This window comes from Poecilia mexicana, unplaced genomic scaffold, assembly GCF_051168715.1.
Source record: "Poecilia mexicana isolate PSO_F unplaced genomic scaffold, ASM5116871v1 scaffold_10, whole genome shotgun sequence".
Taxonomy (NCBI): Eukaryota; Metazoa; Chordata; class Actinopteri; order Cyprinodontiformes; family Poeciliidae; genus Poecilia; species Poecilia mexicana.
The window spans coordinates 12,271,730-12,293,299 of record NW_028263379.1 but is presented as its reverse complement, the minus strand read 5'-3'; the positions used below and the strand labels follow the sequence as shown (position 1 = coordinate 12,293,299).

At 35.5% G+C, this 21,570-nt stretch overlaps 4 protein-coding genes across 4 annotated transcripts; 2 read left to right on the top strand and 2 right to left on the bottom strand.

Moving 5' to 3' along the window:
* Positions 1 to 219: 219 nt before the first annotated feature.
* Positions 220 to 3,928, top strand: mcts1 (MCTS1 re-initiation and release factor). Its single transcript, XM_014982811.2, has 6 exons — positions 220 to 412; positions 1,849 to 2,001; positions 2,090 to 2,187; positions 3,314 to 3,447; positions 3,568 to 3,635; positions 3,721 to 3,928. Exons 1-6 carry the CDS (start codon positions 402 to 404, stop codon positions 3,800 to 3,802), a joined length of 546 nt encoding a protein of 181 aa, XP_014838297.1. The 5' UTR covers positions 220 to 401; the 3' UTR covers positions 3,803 to 3,928.
* A 413-nt stretch (positions 3,929 to 4,341) lies between these two features.
* On the bottom strand, positions 4,342 to 9,745 carry c1galt1c1 (C1GALT1 specific chaperone 1). Its single transcript, XM_014982807.2, has 2 exons — positions 9,639 to 9,745; positions 4,342 to 6,652 (listed from the first exon to the last, which is right to left on the bottom strand). Exon 2 carries the CDS (start codon positions 6,636 to 6,638, stop codon positions 5,679 to 5,681), a length of 960 nt encoding a protein of 319 aa, XP_014838293.1. The 5' UTR covers positions 6,639 to 6,652; positions 9,639 to 9,745; the 3' UTR covers positions 4,342 to 5,678.
* Positions 9,746 to 11,896: 2,151 nt separating this feature from the next.
* Positions 11,897 to 14,456, top strand: urp1 (urotensin-related peptide 1). Its single transcript, XM_088009705.1, has 5 exons — positions 11,897 to 12,592; positions 13,524 to 13,652; positions 13,741 to 13,781; positions 14,071 to 14,176; positions 14,425 to 14,456. Exons 1-5 carry the CDS (start codon positions 12,490 to 12,492, stop codon positions 14,454 to 14,456), a joined length of 411 nt encoding a protein of 136 aa, XP_087865831.1. The 5' UTR covers positions 11,897 to 12,489.
* A 231-nt stretch (positions 14,457 to 14,687) lies between these two features.
* Positions 14,688 to 21,570, bottom strand: clic2 (CLIC family member 2). The gene is made up of 6 exons (XM_014982809.2): positions 21,294 to 21,570; positions 19,216 to 19,325; positions 17,549 to 17,674; positions 17,333 to 17,433; positions 16,603 to 16,784; positions 14,688 to 15,182 (listed from the first exon to the last, which is right to left on the bottom strand). The coding sequence occupies exons 1-6, from the start codon at positions 21,345 to 21,347 to the stop codon at positions 15,024 to 15,026; spliced, it is 732 nt and encodes a 243-aa protein (XP_014838295.2). The 5' UTR covers positions 21,348 to 21,570; the 3' UTR covers positions 14,688 to 15,023.

Here is a 21,570-nt window from a genome sequence, read left to right as displayed (position 1 = left end):
AGGAGAGAACAAAGTTAAAGTAAAATGAAAAAAAATCTATTTTCTAAAAAGAAAAAAACTACATATATTAATACATTAGATTAACACGGAGTCAATTTCGGTATAATTACCTCTGGTTTACCTGTATTTTGAAACAAAGTGCAGCACAAACCCCCTCCCGTAACAGACGTTCTATGTGACGAAACCCTCTGTCACCTAGGTAATGCGAGTTAACCTTCGTTAACTGTCGTAAAGTCACGCAAATCTCATACAACTAAAAAGGAGCGTGGAAATCTGCTGCAGCAACAGCTAATACATGAACTGTTTTTGCTGATTTTTCTTTCCGCTTGCCCGACTTGGTAAACTACGTTCGGGACAAGCTGTGACATACTTGAAGATCGCGGCACCAGAGACCAGAGAGGATGTTTAAAAAGTACGTGTCTGTGTTGTACCGTTAGCTAGCAGCACACTGAAGTAGCCAATGCTAAGTTGCGAGCATTAGCGTGTTTGATATTGTAGAAAGATAGTATTTAGTATTTAGAAACTGACCTTTAAGGTGTTTAATTTTCTACTGGTAACACTAGATTTTGAGGCAAGCAGGAGTAGCTTCAATAAGCATTAGTAGAGCTAGCATTCAGCTAATACAAGAAGGGCAGATTTGAGTTATTTTATTTTCTGTCAGTAGCTTTCTGTTAGATGTTAGCTGCATAAAACCAGTCTAAGTCAAACAGAGCTTCTGAGTGGGATCAGTAGTTGTTTTCTTTCATATTTCAGCTAAAACAGCACACAAAAGAAACAAACTAATGAACATTCTCATGCAGCTCCCTACCAACACGAAATTAACTTATCAGATTAAAATACTACTTATAAACTGTCAGCCAATTAATGGGATGACCAGGCAGTTTATTTTAATATTTTCTGGTAGCTTGTAAAACATGAATAGTATGATAAAAAAAAAAAATAAGATACCAAAATCTAAGGGTTAGGTTCTACAAAGAATGTTGATTTTCTTGCACTTAAAATTCAAAATTGCAACATATTTGTACAGAAGTCTAGAAGAAGGTTGATCTTTTAAACATATTTGGGGAACATGGAGGAATGGAGAAGAACTGTTCTGGTATTGATAATTAGGAATGAGGATGATGTGTTAAGCTGTAACTAAAGGTTTAAAATGTTGATGAGCCATACCATCAGTACATGTGAGAGTTATTAAAGAAAAAAAATGACAATGGAATAAGTATTGTGTTTCTATTTAAATCAGGATTTTAAAGGATTGGAAAGTGCTTGATTTCTGTATATAGTCCTTGTACAGTTTTGTAATAAAGCTGTAATAATTTTTTAAGAGACAAAACTATTTACAGAAAGTCAAATGATTATTTATATTCTGTTTAAGTATTTAATTTGAGCAGGAAGGTAATTTACCTTACAACAAACCGATATGTTAAATGTAAGATATTTATTTTTCCTAATGGCTCAATAAGTTATTGATCAGTGTAATTCAAATAAAGGTGGTCTTATATTTTAGATGTTAAAGTTGTTGAAAGTTTGGTTTTTTTTGTTACATTTGTGTTTTGTTCTCAGACTAGTCAGGTGTATGGAGTGTGTGTGTAAAAGACACATTTCAAAACATTTAAAAAAAGTTTATTTGCTCTCTTCTATAATACTATAACATATTAGTAGCAAATTAGTAATAAAGCATGTCATATAAGAGAAAATTTATAGTATGTTCCTTAGTTACTTTGTATTGTTTTTATCTATGGAGTTTGGCGCTGGAAAAGTTTTAAAGTTTATCAATTTAACATTATCAATAAAAATACATGGATAAGTATAACTCTTAAAGTTAAATATGTGTTTGTTTGCTTTTTTCAGATTTGATGAGAAGGAAAATGTGTCGAACTGCATCCAGCTGAAAACATCGGTGATCAAAGGCATCAAAAACCAGCTGCTGGAACAGTTCCCCGACATCGAGCCATGGCTCAATCAAATAATGCCAAAAAAGGACCCTGTTAAAATAGTGAGATGGTACGATCCGCGTTTCCTGCCTTCGTTGTCTCATGAATATTCTGTTCAGGTTGGTGATCTGCACTGTTATCTTCTGTGTGCATTTCAGCCATGAACACATTGAAATCTTGACAGTGAACGGAGAACTGCTTTTCTTCAGACAGAGGGAAGGACCTTTCTATCCAACCCTCAGGCTGCTCCATAAGTGTAAGCTTTCCTCAACAACATGGTTTAAAAATAAAATCTCTGATATTTGACTTTAATTTACTTTTTTCTTTCAAAATTGAGATTACAAATGACAGGAAATATTTTGAAAAAGCTGCTTTTATTTCAATCATCTCTCTTCTGTGAGTTGTACCACGGAGTATTAGAGATTTTTTGTTTAACTACTAGAATATGATCATAATTTTTAGCAAATTAAAGACCAGAAGAACGTTTTAATGAGAAAAAAGCTTGGATAATTAATTTTTGGTTATTTTGTCATGAAATACTATGTCTTTATTCTGATAACATTAAGACATCCTCTTCATAAAACTCTTATACAGTAAATGCTTCAGTCAGAGGCTTCTACAGAGCTGCTGTAATACAGACTGCTACAGGAGATCCAGTTTCTGTAACAACGCTGAAGCTACTGGGATTATAAAAGTGACAACATTTAATTTCTCTCTCAGATTAATAAAGTATTTTTATTTGAACTGATTTGAACCAGGTGATGAATGAAGAGAAGAATCAGAAATTAATGTTTCTTATTGTGAGAAATAAACCAGAAATTCAGGTAATCAGGTTAAACATAAATAACTATAATTATCGCACAAATATCATGAAGTAGTAAAGTTCAAATGTTCAAGTCAAGAAAATTAACTGCAACATTTTGATTTTCAACTTTGGAAACTAAAATGTTTTTGTTTGTTTGTTTGATTGGCCTTGGATTACAAATTAATTTAGGAGGTAACAAATTAAATTTATCTTGAGTTTATTCAGTAAGATCAGTATTTCTATAGAAAGGAAATCACATTGAGACAGAATGTTTTATTTTAATCTCTTTGACGCCTCTTGTATTTCTTGGGTAAAAATGCTGCGAAAACATTACAGTATTTTTATAACATTATGATTTTAAAAAATTTAGCCTCACTGTTAAATTTAGCTGAATTCAAGAGAAGATGTTAAACAAGATGGCCGCCCTGCGCATGCTAACATCAAATCAAAGGAGTGAATTGTTGAAAAAAATCCAGATTTTCCAAAAATTGAATGTTTAATAATTTAATTAACTGATTTGTCACCCAGCCCTACTGATACTAAAGCATTTAGTTGATTTTATTTCCTTTTCTCTCAGATCCTTTTATTCTTCCACACCAGCAAGTGGACAAAGGGGCCATAAAGTTTGTGTTGAGTGGAGCAAACATCATGTGTCCCGGACTCACCTCACCAGGTGCCAAACTCTACCCTGCCGCTGCCGACACAGTAGTTGTATCCTTTCAATCATGATGTGTTGTAGTTTTTTTTCTGCTGTCCAACATCAATTTCAACGTTCTCTGCAGCTTTTAAATCAACATTTCCAACATGTTTGTCTTTAACAAGTTGATTCAGGCGATCATGGCAGAGGGGAAGCAACACGCGCTTTGTGTTGGTGTAATGAAGATGTCGGCTGAAAACATGTAAGCCTCCCAAATGTTTTACTAAACAAATCCTTCACTGTTCACGTCCTTATGACTAAGATCCGAATCTGTGTCTAACGAACAGAGAAAAAGTCAACAAGGGAATCGGAATCGAGAACGTTCACTATCTGAACGACGGTTTGTGGCACATGAAGACGTACAAATGATGCCACCCAAACCGAGCGACGGCAGCTCAGCCGTTTCCACCTTCACACTTCGCTTTGTAACCTGCTGGAGGCTGCAAATCTGCCATCATGATGCACAAATGAATAAAAGATCCTGGTTCAAACCACTCCCCGTTTGTGCTTTCCTTAAATTATTTGAATTAGAAACAGCATCAAGGATGTGATGTGGTTTCAGACATGTTGACGTTATGAGGAAGGGAGCGGCGAAGTGACACACAAAGCAACAGTTAAACCTGTTTATCTGCATGCTTTAGTTGGGAGCAAGGTGAATATTCAAAGAGGTGAATAAAGTAATGGTAGTGTTGGTTAAAAACTGACTCTAGATGTCAGTTTAGCTTGTAAAAACGTATTAAAATCCAAACTATTAAGAAGAGCAGCTTTTATTGGATTTATGTGAAGTTATCTACCACTACTTGGGTAGCAGCACCACAGGTTAGGATATAAGATGCACACAATTTCACAGGATTATTTTCATAAAGTTAGTTCTTTCAGCCATTTATAATTTGCATAAGACCACATAATTTGAATATTGAAATGTTGGATTTATTTTTTTATTACCCAATAAGACATTTTTACTGGAGACATAATGCATAAATGTCTTACCATAAACATTTAAACTCCAGAAATATGAAAATATGTTTATAAAGAAAATTATTTTTGCTCATTTCTTCTCACTATTTGCATTTTTAGATTATTTTTCTCCAGTTTTTGTTTGAAGTTGAACTATTTTAGTTTAAATTTAAACTAAAATTGTTCATGAAACCAAACAGGAAAAAACAGTTTGTCAGACAAATTGTAATTGCTAAATGCTGAGTTACTTTTTAGGAATATTTTTATTTTTATAATCAAACTCATTCATTTTTGGGGATAGAAAATGATTTAGTAGGGTACAAAAATCATAAAAGTTCCTTAAAGGATTAATTTCTATCACTAATATTGTTCAAACAAAAATCAGGTGAATGTAAATCAAGAAAAAAAACCCTAAAATATTTAATATCCGATTCTTCATAAAACAGAAAACCAAGCATAATGTTTAAGCAGCTTGATTACAGCTGAACTGTGTCATGTAAAGCTGCAGTATGTAATTTTAATGAAATGTTTCTTCTTATTAAAACTGCCACCAGTTCATGAGACAGATGCAAAAATGAACCGTTTCAAAACAAAGCCAGGAGGAGGAGCTTAGCGCTGTCAATCACTCTTATGCTCAACCCCACTCAGTTAAGCACTTTGAATTGCCTCATTGCTGAAAATGTGTTATATAAATAAAATTACCTTACCTTAATTTTTGCTAAGCTAGGTTCACCACAACACTAGTCACTAGTTCTAATGCTTGTTAGCATAGCCACAGATTATAGTAGATAAACGGTTGCTCTGTAAGGATGATTTGTTTTTTTCACCATTAGAACATTTAGCGGCACACATGTGGATGATTGACAGCGCTAAGACCCACCTCCTGGCTCTGATTGGTTGTTTCTGACTAAGTGGTGTATTAATGCTGGGAGAATCATACTTTACATACTTTTAACAAATATGTAAAAGTTTAAAAATTGCATACTGCAGCTTTAAGGGCACAACAATAAAACGTTAAATCTGATCATTAACAGGTGGAACTCCACAGATTTATAATGTTATTTTACAATAACAAAACAGAAGCTTAAAGATTGAGAACAAAACTTCAGGAACCAAAGTCCAAACCGAGATGATCCAGTCTCAGATCCACAGACATCCAGCACCGGCCGAGTCAAGTGCAAAAAGTTACAAATATACATAACTCCCCCCAGGATCAAGTCTCGTAAACAAATATCTAGAGTCAGGTTTGCCATCACAGAAGCAAAATCTTCAAAACGACCAAGCGAGGCTAGTCGTTGTCTGAGCCTTTGGGAGGGAAAAATGTCAATAAGTCGTGGAAGTCGTGTCCATACGGACGGAGCCTGTAAACTCCGAACATCATGACCTGCATCTGGTTGGCAGACAGGCCGCTGAAGGTGACGGCCAGGTCGGAACAGCAGCCCTCCACCACGTTGCTGGGGTTCTGCTTCATGCTTTCCGATATCAGGCTGTCCACCGTCTTGCTGTTGAACAGACCCTTCCCGTGGACGTCCTCTCCGTTCTCCGCAAACACGCCGGTGAACTTGAGGCACACGGCGAGCTGCTTGTCGTCGCTCAGCTTCCACAGCTGCCGTCCTCTCTCCGGACACTTGTCCTCGTCCTGGAAGACGTTCACCAGCCTCTTCAGGGCCTCGTAGCTCAGGACGATGCCGCTGTTCAACTCGACGTACTCCAGCTCCCCGGACTTCACCGCCTTCCCCAGGTAGAACGGCTGCTCCGGGTCTTTGGTGAGCACCAGGTACTTGAGGTTCTCGATGATGGCGAAGGTGTTGGGCTGAGCCACGAAGAACCAGCGGATGTCCCCGGCGTTCTCGTAGGCGTGCTTCAGAGCCTTACGCAACCTGGCCCAGTCGTCCTTCTCGTTCAGGTCTATGGCTTCCAGCGCCTTGGAGGCCTCTGAGGTGTAAAACTCGACCTTGTCGCAGTGCTTGGTCCAGGTGTCCAGCGCCGTGGCCCAGTAGACGAGGCTTTTGGGCTGCACCATGACGACGCAGTAGACCTGAAGTTGGTCGTTCAGCTCCTGCAGCCGGCTGTCAGAGAGCTGCTGGAGCTCGTCTTTGCTCGCAGCCTTGACGTGATGATGATGGTGGTCGTTGCCGTCCGTCCTGGACTCGGTGGCGGGGCTGAAGCTGCCCAGCAGCGACAACACCAAGCAGAAGAGGCCACCCAACACCATCCCCTTCATGAAAGAGCCTCCCTCCGACAACATGATGGCAGCAGCGGCTGGACAAGACAAAAACTGTTTTTATTCCTCATTTCAGTTACTTAAAATCTGCAGTCGAGGTGCAAAGAAAATTTATTTTCTAGTGTTGAAACAAGGACTGTTGCAACAAATCAATTAGCATGATAAATGAAAACAAACTCAGTTATTCCATTTTCCTGATTTAACATTTCTCTCTTTCTACCAAAAACTGGGTGATAAAGGTTTTCAGTTTGATGCTTTGGTCTCAACTAGCTCTTTTTTTGTAGGACAATTTTCTTTACAGAGACATCATAATTAATTTTATTTGTTGTTTCTGTTGTTTTATATTTTTAAAATGTCTTTCAGTTAAAGTGTTAAATGTGTCAATGCATTTTTACTTGAAAATGGTCTCAAAATAACAATTTTATGATTTATCACTTCTGGGACGTTTTATCATCCAGCAAAATTTGTAATTATGACAGGCCAAATTAAACGATTAATCGTAATGAATCAATTACTGAAATAATTGTCAACTGATTTAGTAATCGACTAATTGATAATAGGAGCATTTAGACTAAAAAAATTCAAATTTCCGAAAGAGCAACATAATCAGAACAGTAAGCAAGCCAAACTGTTACAAATAATACATACATTTTGTATTTAAAAATTAAAAAACTTCTTTGTCTGTAAATATTTGAAATAGTTTTAACTTCACCTGGTTCAAATTTTAAATAAATCTCATGTTAATCACCTTTTCCTATCCAATTATAAATCAGTTAATCCAAAAATAATAAACAGATCAGCCCTATACTGTATAAATGCTAAGTCAAGAGTGTTAATGCTAGAAGCATTAAATAAAGTAAATAAAGCCAGAAGATGAAGAGCAGGATGTGCATGCACTGTGCAATCAGTTGCTAAACAAACTGCAGTCTCCATAAATGAGAACGAAGCTCTTCCTGTTATAAACCAGGCTGTGTCTTTAACAAACTCATGCAATAGTTTTAACAGGCTGTGGTTTCAAAACCATTCATTTAAAGGTTTCTTACTGCCACTCCTACAGTTTAAAGTCCTTTTGCTGACATACGAGGGAAACTCTTGGAGACACCCAGGTTTTCAGGTTGGATAGTCCTGCCCATCCCCCACATGTTGCTGCAGAAGGCTACTAAACTAAATTAAAAACCTGTTACTAGCATAACACTATTTTAAAAATACAGTTGACCATCTATGAGCAGATATTGTAAACCAGGTAATATCTGCTTACTGCACTGTCAGTGAAAAACAGCATTTTTTTTATTCAGACACTGGTTTATTTGTCATAAAAAAAAAAAAAATCAAACCTAATGTTAGTTCAACAAATTACATGTGTAACAGGGTTTTATTTTAACAATATTAGAAAAGTGAAGTCTATTTATTCTTTGAATTTATTTAGTTTAGTGAAGAAGTTGTTTCTTCAGAAATTTATTGGTGTTTTAAGTTCTGTTATTGCTTTGTAATTTCTTTAGGTTTATTTATTATATTTTATTTAATATATAGGGGCAGAAGCTGCTGGACTGATGTTAACCACCGTCTTGATTTCCTCTTTTGTTAGAATAAATACAGTGAACCTGAAGTCAACCAAATGGATCTGAGACTAACATAGACGGGTTACACATATTACAAGCCAAAGATTGCTTTGCAATAAATATTTAGGCTCCTCACAGAGCGGGGTAGAAGTAAACACCATTATGTAATACATGATGACAACTAATGCCAAATTTAGTCAGTATTTGTATTTCTACTAACAGTAAATAAATGTTGCATGATAATCATTAAATAATTGCACTAATAATTTATGTTAAATATGAAGTCATAATTTATTATCAATCTTTTTCAAAATTATTCCTTTTCTTATTATTTATATATTTTAGTTTTAAATTCTTAAATTTTACTGAATTTGAAACCCAATCTTATTCTGTCCAATGACTATTAAAACTGACATGCACCTTTTAATGCTGTAAAAGTTGTAAGATTTTTGTTACCATTTATTCATCAATATGAGTTTGAAAATAAATTCACAAGCCATAAAGTTAAAAACTGGTCTAAAGTCATATCGTTATTTACTCAAACTATTTGTGTGATCAATATAAAATATACTGACTGATGACTTAAGTTAACTTTGAATTACATTTAGTTAAATATAAATCATAAAAGGCTGAAAATACACATTAATAATGCTAAACATTCTAAGTAAGAAGGCTAGTTCTGTTTTAGGGAAACTTAATTAGTGCTTTACTATTTATTTTTTGCACAATAAATGGTTTTTTATTGTGTAAAAAAACTATTCATTATATAATCAAGATTATAGACAACCCCAAGCATCCTATAAAATCTTCAGTCAGAAGCCTCTACAGAGCTGCTGTAATACAGACTGCTATAGGAGATCCAATCTGTTCACAGACAATCAGTTTCTACAACAACTCTGAAGAAACTGGGATAATATAAATTAAAACATTTAGTCTCCCTCTTGGATTAATAAAGTATTTTTTATTTAAACTGAATTAATGTTTATTTTTGAAGACTTACAAAATTAATGTTTCTCGTCATGTTAGAGAAATAAACCAGAAAATCTGGTAATACTAAACATAAACAACTACAACTGTCCGATTTTTGTAGTGTAGTGTAGTAACAAAGTTCAAATGTTCAACTCAAAAAAGAAACTATGAAGCAGTTTGTTCAAACACGGACCATTTGTTTTTAGTTTAGTCCACGCTTTATCTCTTCGACGCGTCTTAAATTCAGGGGTAAAAATTATTCTAAAACATTACATCATATTTTAGTCCGAATGGTTTTTCAAATTATTATTACTTTTTATATACTTAGATTAGCAGCTCTGGTAAGCTATCAGATAACTTTAAAACACCAACTGTAGTCGCTCTTTCAGAAAACCCTATGCTAACGGCTAGCTACTTAGCTCCATATTAAGGCTTTCTCTATGTTTTTATCGGCAACATAAATAAAACAAAAACGGAGGATTTATTTCTACTGTACCTCAGCGGATTATCTTGCCCTGACAGCTGGTGCCTTCGCTGCGACTGTCTTTCAACTAAAGCTTCCTGTTTGGTTGGTCACCGACGTGAGTCTGCGTCAGTCTTATCTTCTTCTTCTTCTCCATTCAGTTGTTTGAGCGGATATATGCTGCCCCCTTCAGGATACTTTTAACACCTCGCCTTGACTTTAATTCACAGTGATAAATGGTGTGGATACTTTATCAGAAACAAAGTATGAGATTTCTCCTTTATACTGAACACACCCCAACTGTATATTAACGATTTTTTTGTAATTGTACAAAAGTAGTGAATGTTTAAAAAATAGAGACAATTGACACATAAAAAGACAAACATCCATTTAAGAAATACATTAACCTTCACTGCATAAATTAACAGTCACTAATATTGCACTTTAGTTTTATCTATAGCTGATCCTGAATGGAGCTGGTTTAGAAATGTATGTGTCCATTCTGATTACCTCAAATTGAATGTCTGAAATGACGAAAAACAAACACTAGTTTCACCAGGGAAATCTTGTTTAATGTGTCTGCTAATTTGTCCATTTTGATTTCACTTTTAGACCTTGAAATTAAGCTTTTGCAATGTTCCTTTTTTGTTCTTATTGTTGTCTGGCTGGCAGAGGGATTCATCAAATGTTGTTTTTTTTAGACAAAAAGAGATGGAAGCCATAAATCACCTGAAGCCCTGCACACTGATCTGAACAGCATTAGAGAGCTTTCAGTTTGACAAAGAGCCTCACAGGCCAAACTCTTGATGAGGAGAAAGGAGTTCAAAACCTTTTTTCAGTTTCTGAAACAAATCCTTTCTCACTTTGTTGTTGTTTTATAGATCTAACTTCAGCTTGTTTAGAAGGTGAATACATTCTCAATTATTATCTTCCCCTACAAATAGGAAAAAGGACATTAAAAGCTCACCATGGAAATTTACAAAGGATGTTTCACACCTTTGAATTTTAATAATAAGCATGAATCTTCATCTTTTGGATTTGGTATGTATCATTTTACTTTGTCCGACTGAGTAAAAAAATCTTTTTCACGATCATCCCTTACATTTCAGTGAAGCTGTTTTCTTTTATTTTCTCATGCATGAAATAAGCTTCAAACTAACTTGCAGTTAAGTCCTCATAAAAGCTATAGACTAGAAGAAATGAGTCAGTTTTAGATTGTGGGCCTCTTTTTTAACTCATTTCCTTCCCTGTGTGTCAATGTTCTGCTACATCATGTGTTCCTGCCTTTGACAGAATATTTCTCCTTCATGTTGAAAGCAAGAACAGCATAAGTATTAATTTTGTGGCGGTTCAACAGGTTTTTCTTGCTATTCTTCTTTGTACTGCAACCGGTTTGATTAAAGACAGTAAAGAATGAGTCAGTGTTAGACGTCTCTGTGCTGTTTTAATTTGAAACATAATATATGTTGTGTTGACAGCTTAATAATGGATTTTGAAGGAAAGTAAACTGAATAAAGTATTCATACCATTTTAATCCACAAACACAAAGGACCAGCGATGCAGAATACAGAGGGAAAATCCAACAAGGAATATTTTTGTTTTAGTTTCTAGTGCAAATATCTTGGTACACTTGAAATAAGACAAAACTGACTTGCTAATAACTTTTCAACAAGAAATCAGAGCTTGCATTAAGTCAGTAAATCCTTAATATTGATTAAAAAGTAGTAGCTACAGGCAGAGGAGGGCAGCATATCCAAAAATTGTTCTAGAGTAAAAGTAACACTACTTCATTGTATTTTTACTTAAGTAAAAGCAAAGAGTAGCTGTCCAAGAAATTACTGAAGAGTAAAAAAGTCTAGTCAGAGTAAAAGGTCTACTCAAGCACTGAACTGATCAAATTATCAATCATTTAATATTAAAAAATTACATCATCAGATGAGCCAAAATGTAAAGTCAAGTGAAAATCTTTGTATTTTAAGGATAAGAATGAAAATAATTAATATAAAGATCAGATAATAAAATCAGATTAAACAAACACAGTGTGTCTGAGTCTGGTGAATTTTTGGTTGAAACATTTTTGTTCTTCATTCAGTAGGTAGAGAATTTAGAAATTTTACTCAAGTAAAAGTAGCAATACTTCATAGTTACTCAAATAAAAGTTCAGCGTAGTAAAAGTACTCCTATCAGTGCATGTTTTCCAAAAAGTTATTCAAGTAAATGTAACTAGTTACCATCCAACTCTGTCTATAAGTGACATAATCTGCCAGTGGAACAAAACATTTTTCCCATGTTATAAATTAAAATGTTTTGTTCCACCTGTGCAACAGCATAATTATGCATTTTCATCAGATGTCATCTTCTTTTGCTGTTTTTGTCCTGTTTGGAGTTCATTTCCACTTTACACTATGCTATTTGTTTGTTTTGTTGCAAAATGATTATTAGTTTTACCACAGTATTCAAATCAAGGATTATAACATATTGCACATGATTTCAGAGATGCCTCTCATTTGTTGCAGAATGACGTAGAAAAACCCAGCAGTGACACATTTCTAGGCGTTCTGCGTCTTCCTCTGGCCGCAGACATGATGAGCAATGACCAGAGGCCCAAACATGAACCATCAGAGCTGCTCTGATTGCCGCCGGAGAGCAAACATTTGTTTGGTTTCTCTGTGCAAGCACAGATAGGCCTCAGCTGAATTGACAGGGTGCCCTAAATTGTGTCGGTGACGCCCGATCCTTCGTGTCAGAACCATTAAAGAAGAAGACTGGGGTGTGATGATAATGTATTGATCAGGCTGTGATGGATGGCCACGGAGGAAATATAAGTGAAGTTCCCGTTTAGGTTGAAAACAGTCCGGACCGGCCAGCTGACCGTGGAGACACCATGCTTTCTGCAGCTCTGTTTTATCTCTTAGCTCTGATTTGCTCTGCGACATGGACGCACGCTCTGCCCGTTTATCCAGATCCCAACGTGGAACCACAAGCAGGTAAGATTCAAACTTTACTCCTGATTTTAAAATGGAAATCAGGAAAAATCTTATTTCTCTGATTATTAAATCTTATTCTTATTATTAGAAAATGTACTTTCTAAAAAAAAAGCCTAAAACACTGCAAAAACACAAAATCTTACCAAGTATTTTCGGTCTGCTTTATAGTGCAAATATCTTAGTACCCTTGAAATAAAACAAAACTAACTTACAAGTAACTTTTCAGCAAGATATAAGATCTTGTTTTAAGTAAATAATTCCTTGATATTAATGAAAAAGTGCTAGTTTGCAGATCATTTCACGGGAAAAAAAACAAACAGTATTCATGACTACAAGCATAACGTTACAAAATGAAAACTCAGATGTTCTTTGACAAGTTGCTAACCTGTTAGATCTGTTTACTGAGTTTATAAAGTCAGATATTTGTTACGAAAAGTGACCAAAGTCTAGGCTTTAAGTGGTAAATTAAAGAGAGGCATATTTAGATGTTTTCCAAAAAGTGTAAGAGTTATATCAACAACTCAAAAACTAAAAATATTACAAAGTATTTTGGTCTAGTTTGAAGTACAAACACTTGAAAGTACACTTGAAATAAAACAAAACTAATTCATAAATAACTATTCAGTAACACATAAGAGCTTATTTGAAGTAAATATTGATTTGATAAGTGCTAGTTCCAGTGGCAGATTATTTCATTTAAAACATTACATTGTTTCCATAAGTGGAATAATCTGCCAGTGGAACTAGTACTTTTCCATCAATATTAAGGTTTTATTTACTCAAAATAAACTCTTGTATCTTGCTGAAAAGTAGTAAGATATGTACTAAGATATTTAAACCAGAAATTGGTCAAAAAAATACTTGGTCAGATTTTGTGTTTTTGCAGAGTAAAACGTCAATATAAACAAAAAAAGTTGTTTTATTTCAACAGATTTCATTCATAAGTTGGTGTCAGAGGTGGAAGATGGAGCCAACGCTGCTGAGGAGGAACAGAGAGAGGCGAATAACCTTTACCCTCTGATGATGCACCAGAACGGAGGGAGAGACTCCTGGACCAAAGGTAAAACCGGGACAAATGTACCAACTTTTACAGCAAAAAACACAAAAAAGATGTGTGACATTAACGGTGTGATAACTTATTCCTATAGGGGCAAAGGATTCACCACCACAGGGAAGTTTTGCAAATATGGTAAGAGTAATAATTAGTGCATATTTTTTACTATACAGACGATTGCAAAAATCACAAAGCAAAACAAAAGACTTGTATAAAATGAAATAAATGACACCAGAATTATCTTTTTGTAGGAATTTTACAATTAATAAGTTTTTTTTCAAATATAAGGATCAGGATAATTGCAAAATGTCAGTACAGGTTTGAAGAAAAGCAGAAACCAAAATGTCACAAATGTTTTACTTAGAATAAACTAACTAAACAAAAATTGCTAAACTCGTATTTCTGAATCTAATTATTTTTTCAGGTAGATGACCTTAAAGAAGTCGTCCTGAAGCTGGCTGCAGCAGACAAGCTGCGCTCTCAGGGCTTTGTCCGATCAGAGCAGAGTCTGCCCAAAACAAACAAAAGAGGTGAGAGAAGAGGCGATTTTTCTCTCTGGTAAACTCGCCACACCTGCATTCCTTTCTGAATAGTTTGAAGTGATGTTTATTTAAATTTTTTACCCAAGCTGTAAAAAATTTTCAGATAGTTTTAAATAAATACAATTCTTTATAATTGAGGAGACTCTGCTGAAGCACTGAACCAGATTTTTTTTAAATAATATTTTTGTAATTTATCCCTTCTTCCTGTGTTTAACTGGACTGTTTTCTGCTTGCAGCGTGTTTCTGGAAATACTGTGTGACCAACTAGAGCCCAACAGGCTGATGCTTAGATCCTGGCTTTGGAGAATGTTCCCACTCTTCATTATTTTTCTTTTACTTCCCATCGAATATGTTGTCTGTACCAGATATAAAAAAGAGGATATATTTTTAAACCTGTAAAATTGTCTTTTTCTGTGACTGAGAATAAATTAGAGTATCTGAAATGGCCTCTACACCCAGAGATCTGGTTTTATTTTCCTGAAGAACAGAAATATCATGATGAGGAACAAGTAGGTTTATTTAATAGTGTGTTTGTTAGAGTTCATCAAACAAAAATTAACTGTCATATACATGAATATATCTATGCAGGTGTTTTTGATTTTTAAAAAGCATTCAAAAATATTTATATGTACACTATAAACAATAACTCAGCTAAACAGTAAATTGCACTCTGGCTCTTTTTCATCTGAGTAACTAAAGATAAACATGTGAAATGATGCTTTCAAGGTACTGAATGTCTCATTCATCAGGTGAGCTCATATTTGTGACAACAGCGCCCTCCAGAGATCACTTTTGGAGTTACATTTTGGAGAATAATATGATGAAATGTGAGTTTTTATTTCCGCTTCGCGACGCCAAAGTAAGCCTTTTCGATCTCGATGTCGGCCGGACATGTTTGTTTGAATTCCTCCCGTTCGTAGGCGTTTTCCAGGTACCTCCAGACTCCTGTGAACTCGGCTGGGATCTCAAAATCGCAGTACTTCTTGGCAGCGACCTGAAAAAGAAATCAGGAGTTAGCTTCTTCTTCTACTTTGTTCTAAGTGTAGCCGGGTGATACATTTATATTTCCCGGGTTGCATAAGCTGTCAAATTTGTCAACTTCAGATCCACAACATGCTATCTAATGTTAAAACAGCAAAATTAATGCGGGTAACTATGGTAACTAGCGAGCGTTTAAAGGCGAGCAACGGCTCTTGCTGCAGTCAAGTTGCGCGCGCATCCGCCCTGTTTACAAGGAAATAATACCGGGCATAAACATAATTTATAAAAAGTCAACAAACAAGATTAGATTTTCACCCATATATGGTATAAAACAAAAATATAATTTTATTTTCTAAAACATTTTTTATTTAATTAAATAAAAAAATAACTTTTATTAAATAAAAAAAAATTCTTAACAAAATAAAGATTTTTTTTTTTTTTTTTACTCAATTTGACTTATCTCTGGTGGTGATCCAACCCCAATTTTGGAAACACTTGATGTTTCTGAACTATAATGCAAATAACTTCAATTTGTATAACTAGAGTAGGTCCCAGTCATATTTATTTAGGGACTTCTTTTACAATTAAGATTTCTGAATTCAGATCTCATTTTAACTAGTGACTGAGAAATAAATTTCACCTGTCTGAAATTTATTTATTTGAAATAGGTTTTTAAAAACAAGAAAGCAACTAATTAGGACAAGAGAAAACATGTCCATACTTACCCAAAAACAAAATAATTAGCTTACCACTGCTTTTCTGTATAAAAAGGAGCAGGAAGATATGAAAAGTAATCTCACTTTAATTAAATATACCGACTTATTTACGACTCAGTCAAAGCAACTCATTAAACACACTATGTTATTTAATCAATGTCACGTTGAACAAAAATCTGGTTTATTTGTGTGGATGAACAGACCTTCAGTACAAACAGGAAAGATGAGAAGAAGAGTTGTCTTTCTAACAAGTATGGCATTTTTTAAATTAAATGTTCAAATTTGTTTGGAAACAGGTATTTTGTGCATAAAAAGTAATGCCAGTATAGACAAAATTGTAAAATTGTAAATAGTAGCAGTAAATTCAGTTAATATTGCTGCTGATGTTGATTTTGAAATCAATGTTAGGTTCACTGAAAATAACTACATTTATTTTATTGTCCACCATCAACATTAAGCCAACATTTTCATTATTTTTAAAAATTTCTTTGATTAAATAACCTCTTGTTTTGCATAACCAACTTAGATTCCAGCGACAGATATGAACTTTTGTTTGTTTGTTTTAGAACTTGCTGTTTGAAAACTTTAATATGTACATATTCCTTGTTTGATCAACACAAGACCTTTTATTGGTCCAGTCTACCCAAACACATGTGAAACCCTTTTTAACCCTTTATTTTTTTCCTGTCTTGAATAAAAACCTCACACATGTCTCACCCTGATGACGTGCAGCTTGGGCAACAGGTTGCAGTCTGCTAAGGTGAGACGGTCACCGTCCAGAAACTTCCTTCTGGAGATCGCAATGGTTTCTGCAGAATTGTGATCGATTTCCTCAGGGAGCGGGCTGTTTAAGTATTCGTCCAAACGCCGAAACTCTCGCAGCAGAATCTTTTCTTGTGCTGAAAGATCAGAAGAAAACAGAGATTTTGCACCGTCGTTATCCAGTAGTCCTTAAATTAAACATAAAAAATCTGTGAATCTATTGCTTCAAAACAAAAATCTACAAGAGTCCACGCATCTCAAGAGTTCTGGTCTCCTGAGGCTACTGGTTCAATAGGATACAATCTAAATCAGCCAAGTCAAGACCTGTTCTCAACAGTTATCATCCTGAAACTTTAAGATACATCCCTAGTCCAACACAGCGGCAACAAATGCTCAAAATCTGCCAAACAGGAACCACGACGAAACCTGTCTTTGGCACTGAGGCCTTGGATGTCTGAAGGCTCCTCACCTTTGATTAAATTTTAAAGTGAGGAGCAGTGTGAAAGCAAACTACACCAGCTGAAAATGTAACAAATGTTTAAATTTTGGTTCCAATCAGACCGAGTCCACTGGTGTGAAAACACCCTTAGAGATTAGTCAGTAGTTGCCATGGAGAGAGGGTCCAGTTTGGGCTTTCTTATTTGGCCTTCACATAGACGGATTAATTAATCACAAACAAACTTACGGGCATTGTTTGGGCTGTTCTTGATGAAAGCGGAGAACTTTGCAAAAATGTCTGAACCCACGTCAAAGGACTCTTTGTTCACCGGGCTGAGATGTGGATACCTTTAACAGAAAAATGAGATTAGAAGCCTTAATGTTTACTTTCATTTAAGCATGAGCAACATACTCAAACTCCCACTTCACTTGGTATTTGAATAATGGTGTGAAGCAACAATACCTGGGAGGGGCAAGTGTTTGTTCAAGGAACTCCTCAATTTTGATGAAGTCTGTTTTAAGGGTGCCGTTGTAGAGGAGGAAAGGAGGGTTTGTCCCCGGGGCCAGGTCTTTGAGCTCAGCTGGCTTCCTGGGGAAGACACAAATAGAAGGAGCAAGGGACAACATTTTAATTCTGTTATCAAGCACGTCAACACTGAGGCTAAATTGACTGTTGAGGCCCAAATAGTTATGTCTGTGTAGACGAAGTAGGCATTTGAAAAGGAAGACTTGTCTCAAGAGCCAACCTAAATGGGCAACCAAAGAACAAGGTATTCCTCAAAGACCACGCCTGATTGGGCGAAATTAACGTCTGTCATTCAAATTTTTATTTTTTTTTAAGTATTGCTAGCTAATCCAACTTCTTTAGGATCGGACTTTCATGTACTTATTCTTTTGTTGTAACCCAGTGTATCAGAAGACTTCAGGGTTAATTACACTTACTTCGAAAAGACGTAATGTGGGTTGTGTTAGCAAATCCGACATTAGCGGCTTCGCTTAACAGAAAACGTCCGGTTACATTTCAAAATAAGAGCATCAACATAAAACACGGTGATTTTTCACAGATGTTTTTAAATAGTGGCGTCCGTCATTCGACTTTTTCCTTTTTTTAAATAAATAAATAAATAAATAAATAACCTATCTTCTCTGCCATCAGACTTTTATTTATTATGTTAATTTTAACGAGCTTGCTGCTGTAACGGGTCTCAGAAGACTTGGGGGTGAGTTACACTATAAGCGTTTCGATATAATAACCATAGACATTATTGTATGTATTGATGTCTATGATAATAACGACAGGCACATTTTGTTAGCCAGTCCGACATTAGCAGCGACTCCATGGCTTCTCTTCCCGCCTCTCTTAACAGAGAACGTCCGGTTACATTTCAAAATAAGAGCATCAACATAAATCACCCGATTTAACGGTTAGACAGAGATGTTCATATTTTAGGAGGGCTAAATTTTGATACCTTGTCGTTACATTAAAAACAAAATTGGTTTTGGTTACTGAAATAATAGGAAACTAACAAATGTTACATAAGTAGTAAACAAGTAATAAATCCATAATTTTAAAAAATAATGTTATTAAGCTGGTTTTGAGACTAAGAAATCGTACTCAGCATCGTATTTTCTTGTTCAACTCTTTAAAGCAGTCAGTGCAGATGACTTCTGCTGCTGAAACTTGCCAACTGTTTGCTTTTTAAAATCGCCACTTTCTTTGAGGATGTCAGAATCAAACATGTCACTCTGGATTACACTCTGGATTATTAATAATCCAGAGTTTACGCAACTCTGGGAGTGGTCGTCTGTTTGAAAGGCCTGCCTGTGTGTGTAATGAATCACTCATTTATCTACATCCTTACAAAGTTTCCTGGCCCTATTTGCTTGTTGGTTCTGCCCCTGAGAAATACACACAATAAATTCCCAATTAAAGAAGGTGTTGGTTTGAAAGTGACAGAGATCTTTGTACTTCTAGACTTTTACAGGCTCACTTTGACAACCCAATGTGAGTAACACTTTGTGACAGCTGAGAAGTGGTTTGGATTATGACAAAACTATAGTGTGTTCTGTGTGAAAGTCCCCATGACCAGATGCTCAGGAAATGATTTTTTTCAGCAGAGGGGTGCTTACTTCCTCATATCAACAGTGGTCACTGTAAACTTGACTCCTTTCAGCCACAGCACCATGAAGAGCCTCTGACAGAAGGGACAGTTCCCAATGTTTTCACCATCATGCCCAGCCTAGAACAAAACACAATAAATTAAGTTAGATATGTTTTTTTAACTTCAAACTCAAGAATAACTTTGTGTTTTATCCTGTCAGCTGTTTCTCTCTAATCTTTTCTGCTGATTTAAAGGTTATCCAGGCAGCAAACACAGCATTTGGGACATTTAAAGGCCATTTTCTTCTTGGAAGGGAAATGCAGGCATTGTGTTGCAGCGGAAAAACACATACACAGTCCAAATTCAGCCACTTGTGATCAAAGCCAATCACAATCTGTGCCAAGATTCAGATAAGATTCAGTTTTATGCTTGTTTATAAACTTTAATACAGAAAGCATGAGTTAAGTGGTGTGTTTTTTTTGGTGTGTGCCTAGTATGGCCATGAACCTGATGGTGCTTAAGTTGGTATTTAAACCAAAGCTTATGATTCAGTGTTAAAATTACGAGTTATTTCTGTGTTTTAGGGTGCATTCGCACCAGTAGTGTTCTTTAGAGCCCTGTTCCTGCTCCCAAAACAGCAAATGGACTGTAGCACAGGGCATTCTGGGTAATAAATACAACCTAAACAAACACGCAAGTCGAGTCCTAGTGGGAGAAATGACTTGTGATCTCTTACCAAAGACAAAAGTGAAATCCTACAAGCGTTAAAATCTGACGCTACTTCATTTTTGTTAACATTTTGTGAAGAAAAAAAGTTGTGCTCTTGTCTTCTTCTGATGTTTTTGTGTCAAGTCCTTCAATAGTTCTTGGTGCAGCGCCACCACAGGCAAGGAGGGGAACAGCTTTTTCTATTAGTTTTGATCTCTTGACAGTGCAATGTGAAAGCAAACCACACCAGCTGAAAATATAACAAATGTTAAAATTTTGGTCTTCAATAGAACCGAGTCTATCGGACTATCAGGAGTGATAGTCCGTTAAATCATTAAAATGTTCCAAATTTTGACTCATCCGATGCATTATCCTACACTAACCAGACATTCCCGCTATCATATAAATAGTTTTTAATATTTCTGATAAGTTCAGTAATAAATTTATTTTTTATTAGCAGACGAGGCTTCACCATGTCTGTAAGGTGGCAAGAAAAGGGGACTAGGCCAGACACCATGCATTTAAAAACACCACTGTCCAAGTTTTTGGAAAACAAAAAGGTATTAAAAGTTATTGACTAAAGTAGCTTATTGTTTTTGTAATTTATTTAATCTTGTGTGTGTCAGCTGATTATCTCTAAGTGACAAAACATTACAAAATGTTTCATGGATGTCCCTGCTGGACTGAAGTGGGTGTGCCTGGTGGTTCAGGCCTGAGGCCACGCAGTTTTCTCTCCAAGCTCTTGTCTTCTGGGTGTGCAGTGATAACGTGAGCTCAGTCTGTTGCTTTAATTAACTGATAACAGGCTGCTCTGACCCTCAGCAGAGGGATACAAACATCCTAACATCGACTTCACATGGTATTTGGAAACAGATCCAGTCAGAAGGAGGTTCTGGTTCTGTTTGGGTACATCAAAGTTTTTTGTGCTGTTTCTACCTGCTGAATGAAAAACAAACAAGGTTTTAACCAAAAGCTCCACCAGACAAAGATACACATCTAAAGTTTTGTTAAAGTTTCATAAGTTTGATACTGAAAGTAACTGACCTGGAAAATTTTTATTTTCTGTTTGTTTAAGTTATTTATATTAATTATTTTCATTCAGGTTTAAAATGTCAAAATTTCCACATAACTTTATGTTTTGGTCCATCTGATGATGTAATTTTTTGGTTCTAAATGTAATTTGATCAGTTACTCACAACCTGAGTAAACATTTTACCAAATACTTTTTGACTCTTATTTTAGTCATTTCTTGGACGGCTCCTTTTTACTTTTACTTGAATAAAAACATATTGAATTAGTGCTGCTCATACTTGAGTAAAATATTTGGGTACTGTAACAGAACCTTTTATGTTCTGTTAGTAAATCTAGCAATTTGAAAGAAATAAAAAAAATACTGACCTTAATGAACAACTCAATGCTTGGCTCCTTTTCTGAGCTTTGTAGAAGTGCCATGTTTAAATAAATTAATAAGTTTCACCAAATTATTTGCTCCAGTCAAAGATTCTCCTTCAGTAAAAACGCTCCCAAGAAATCCTCAAAAACAAATTGATAAGAAGCTGGCAAGTGTGTCCTTGGATTGTGTCTATTTTTTTGCAGAAGCGATGTCACCTCTCGCCTGCTTGTGTTTGATTGCTCCTTGTGGGGAATCGCACTGAGCTTTCTTCACAAACCAACT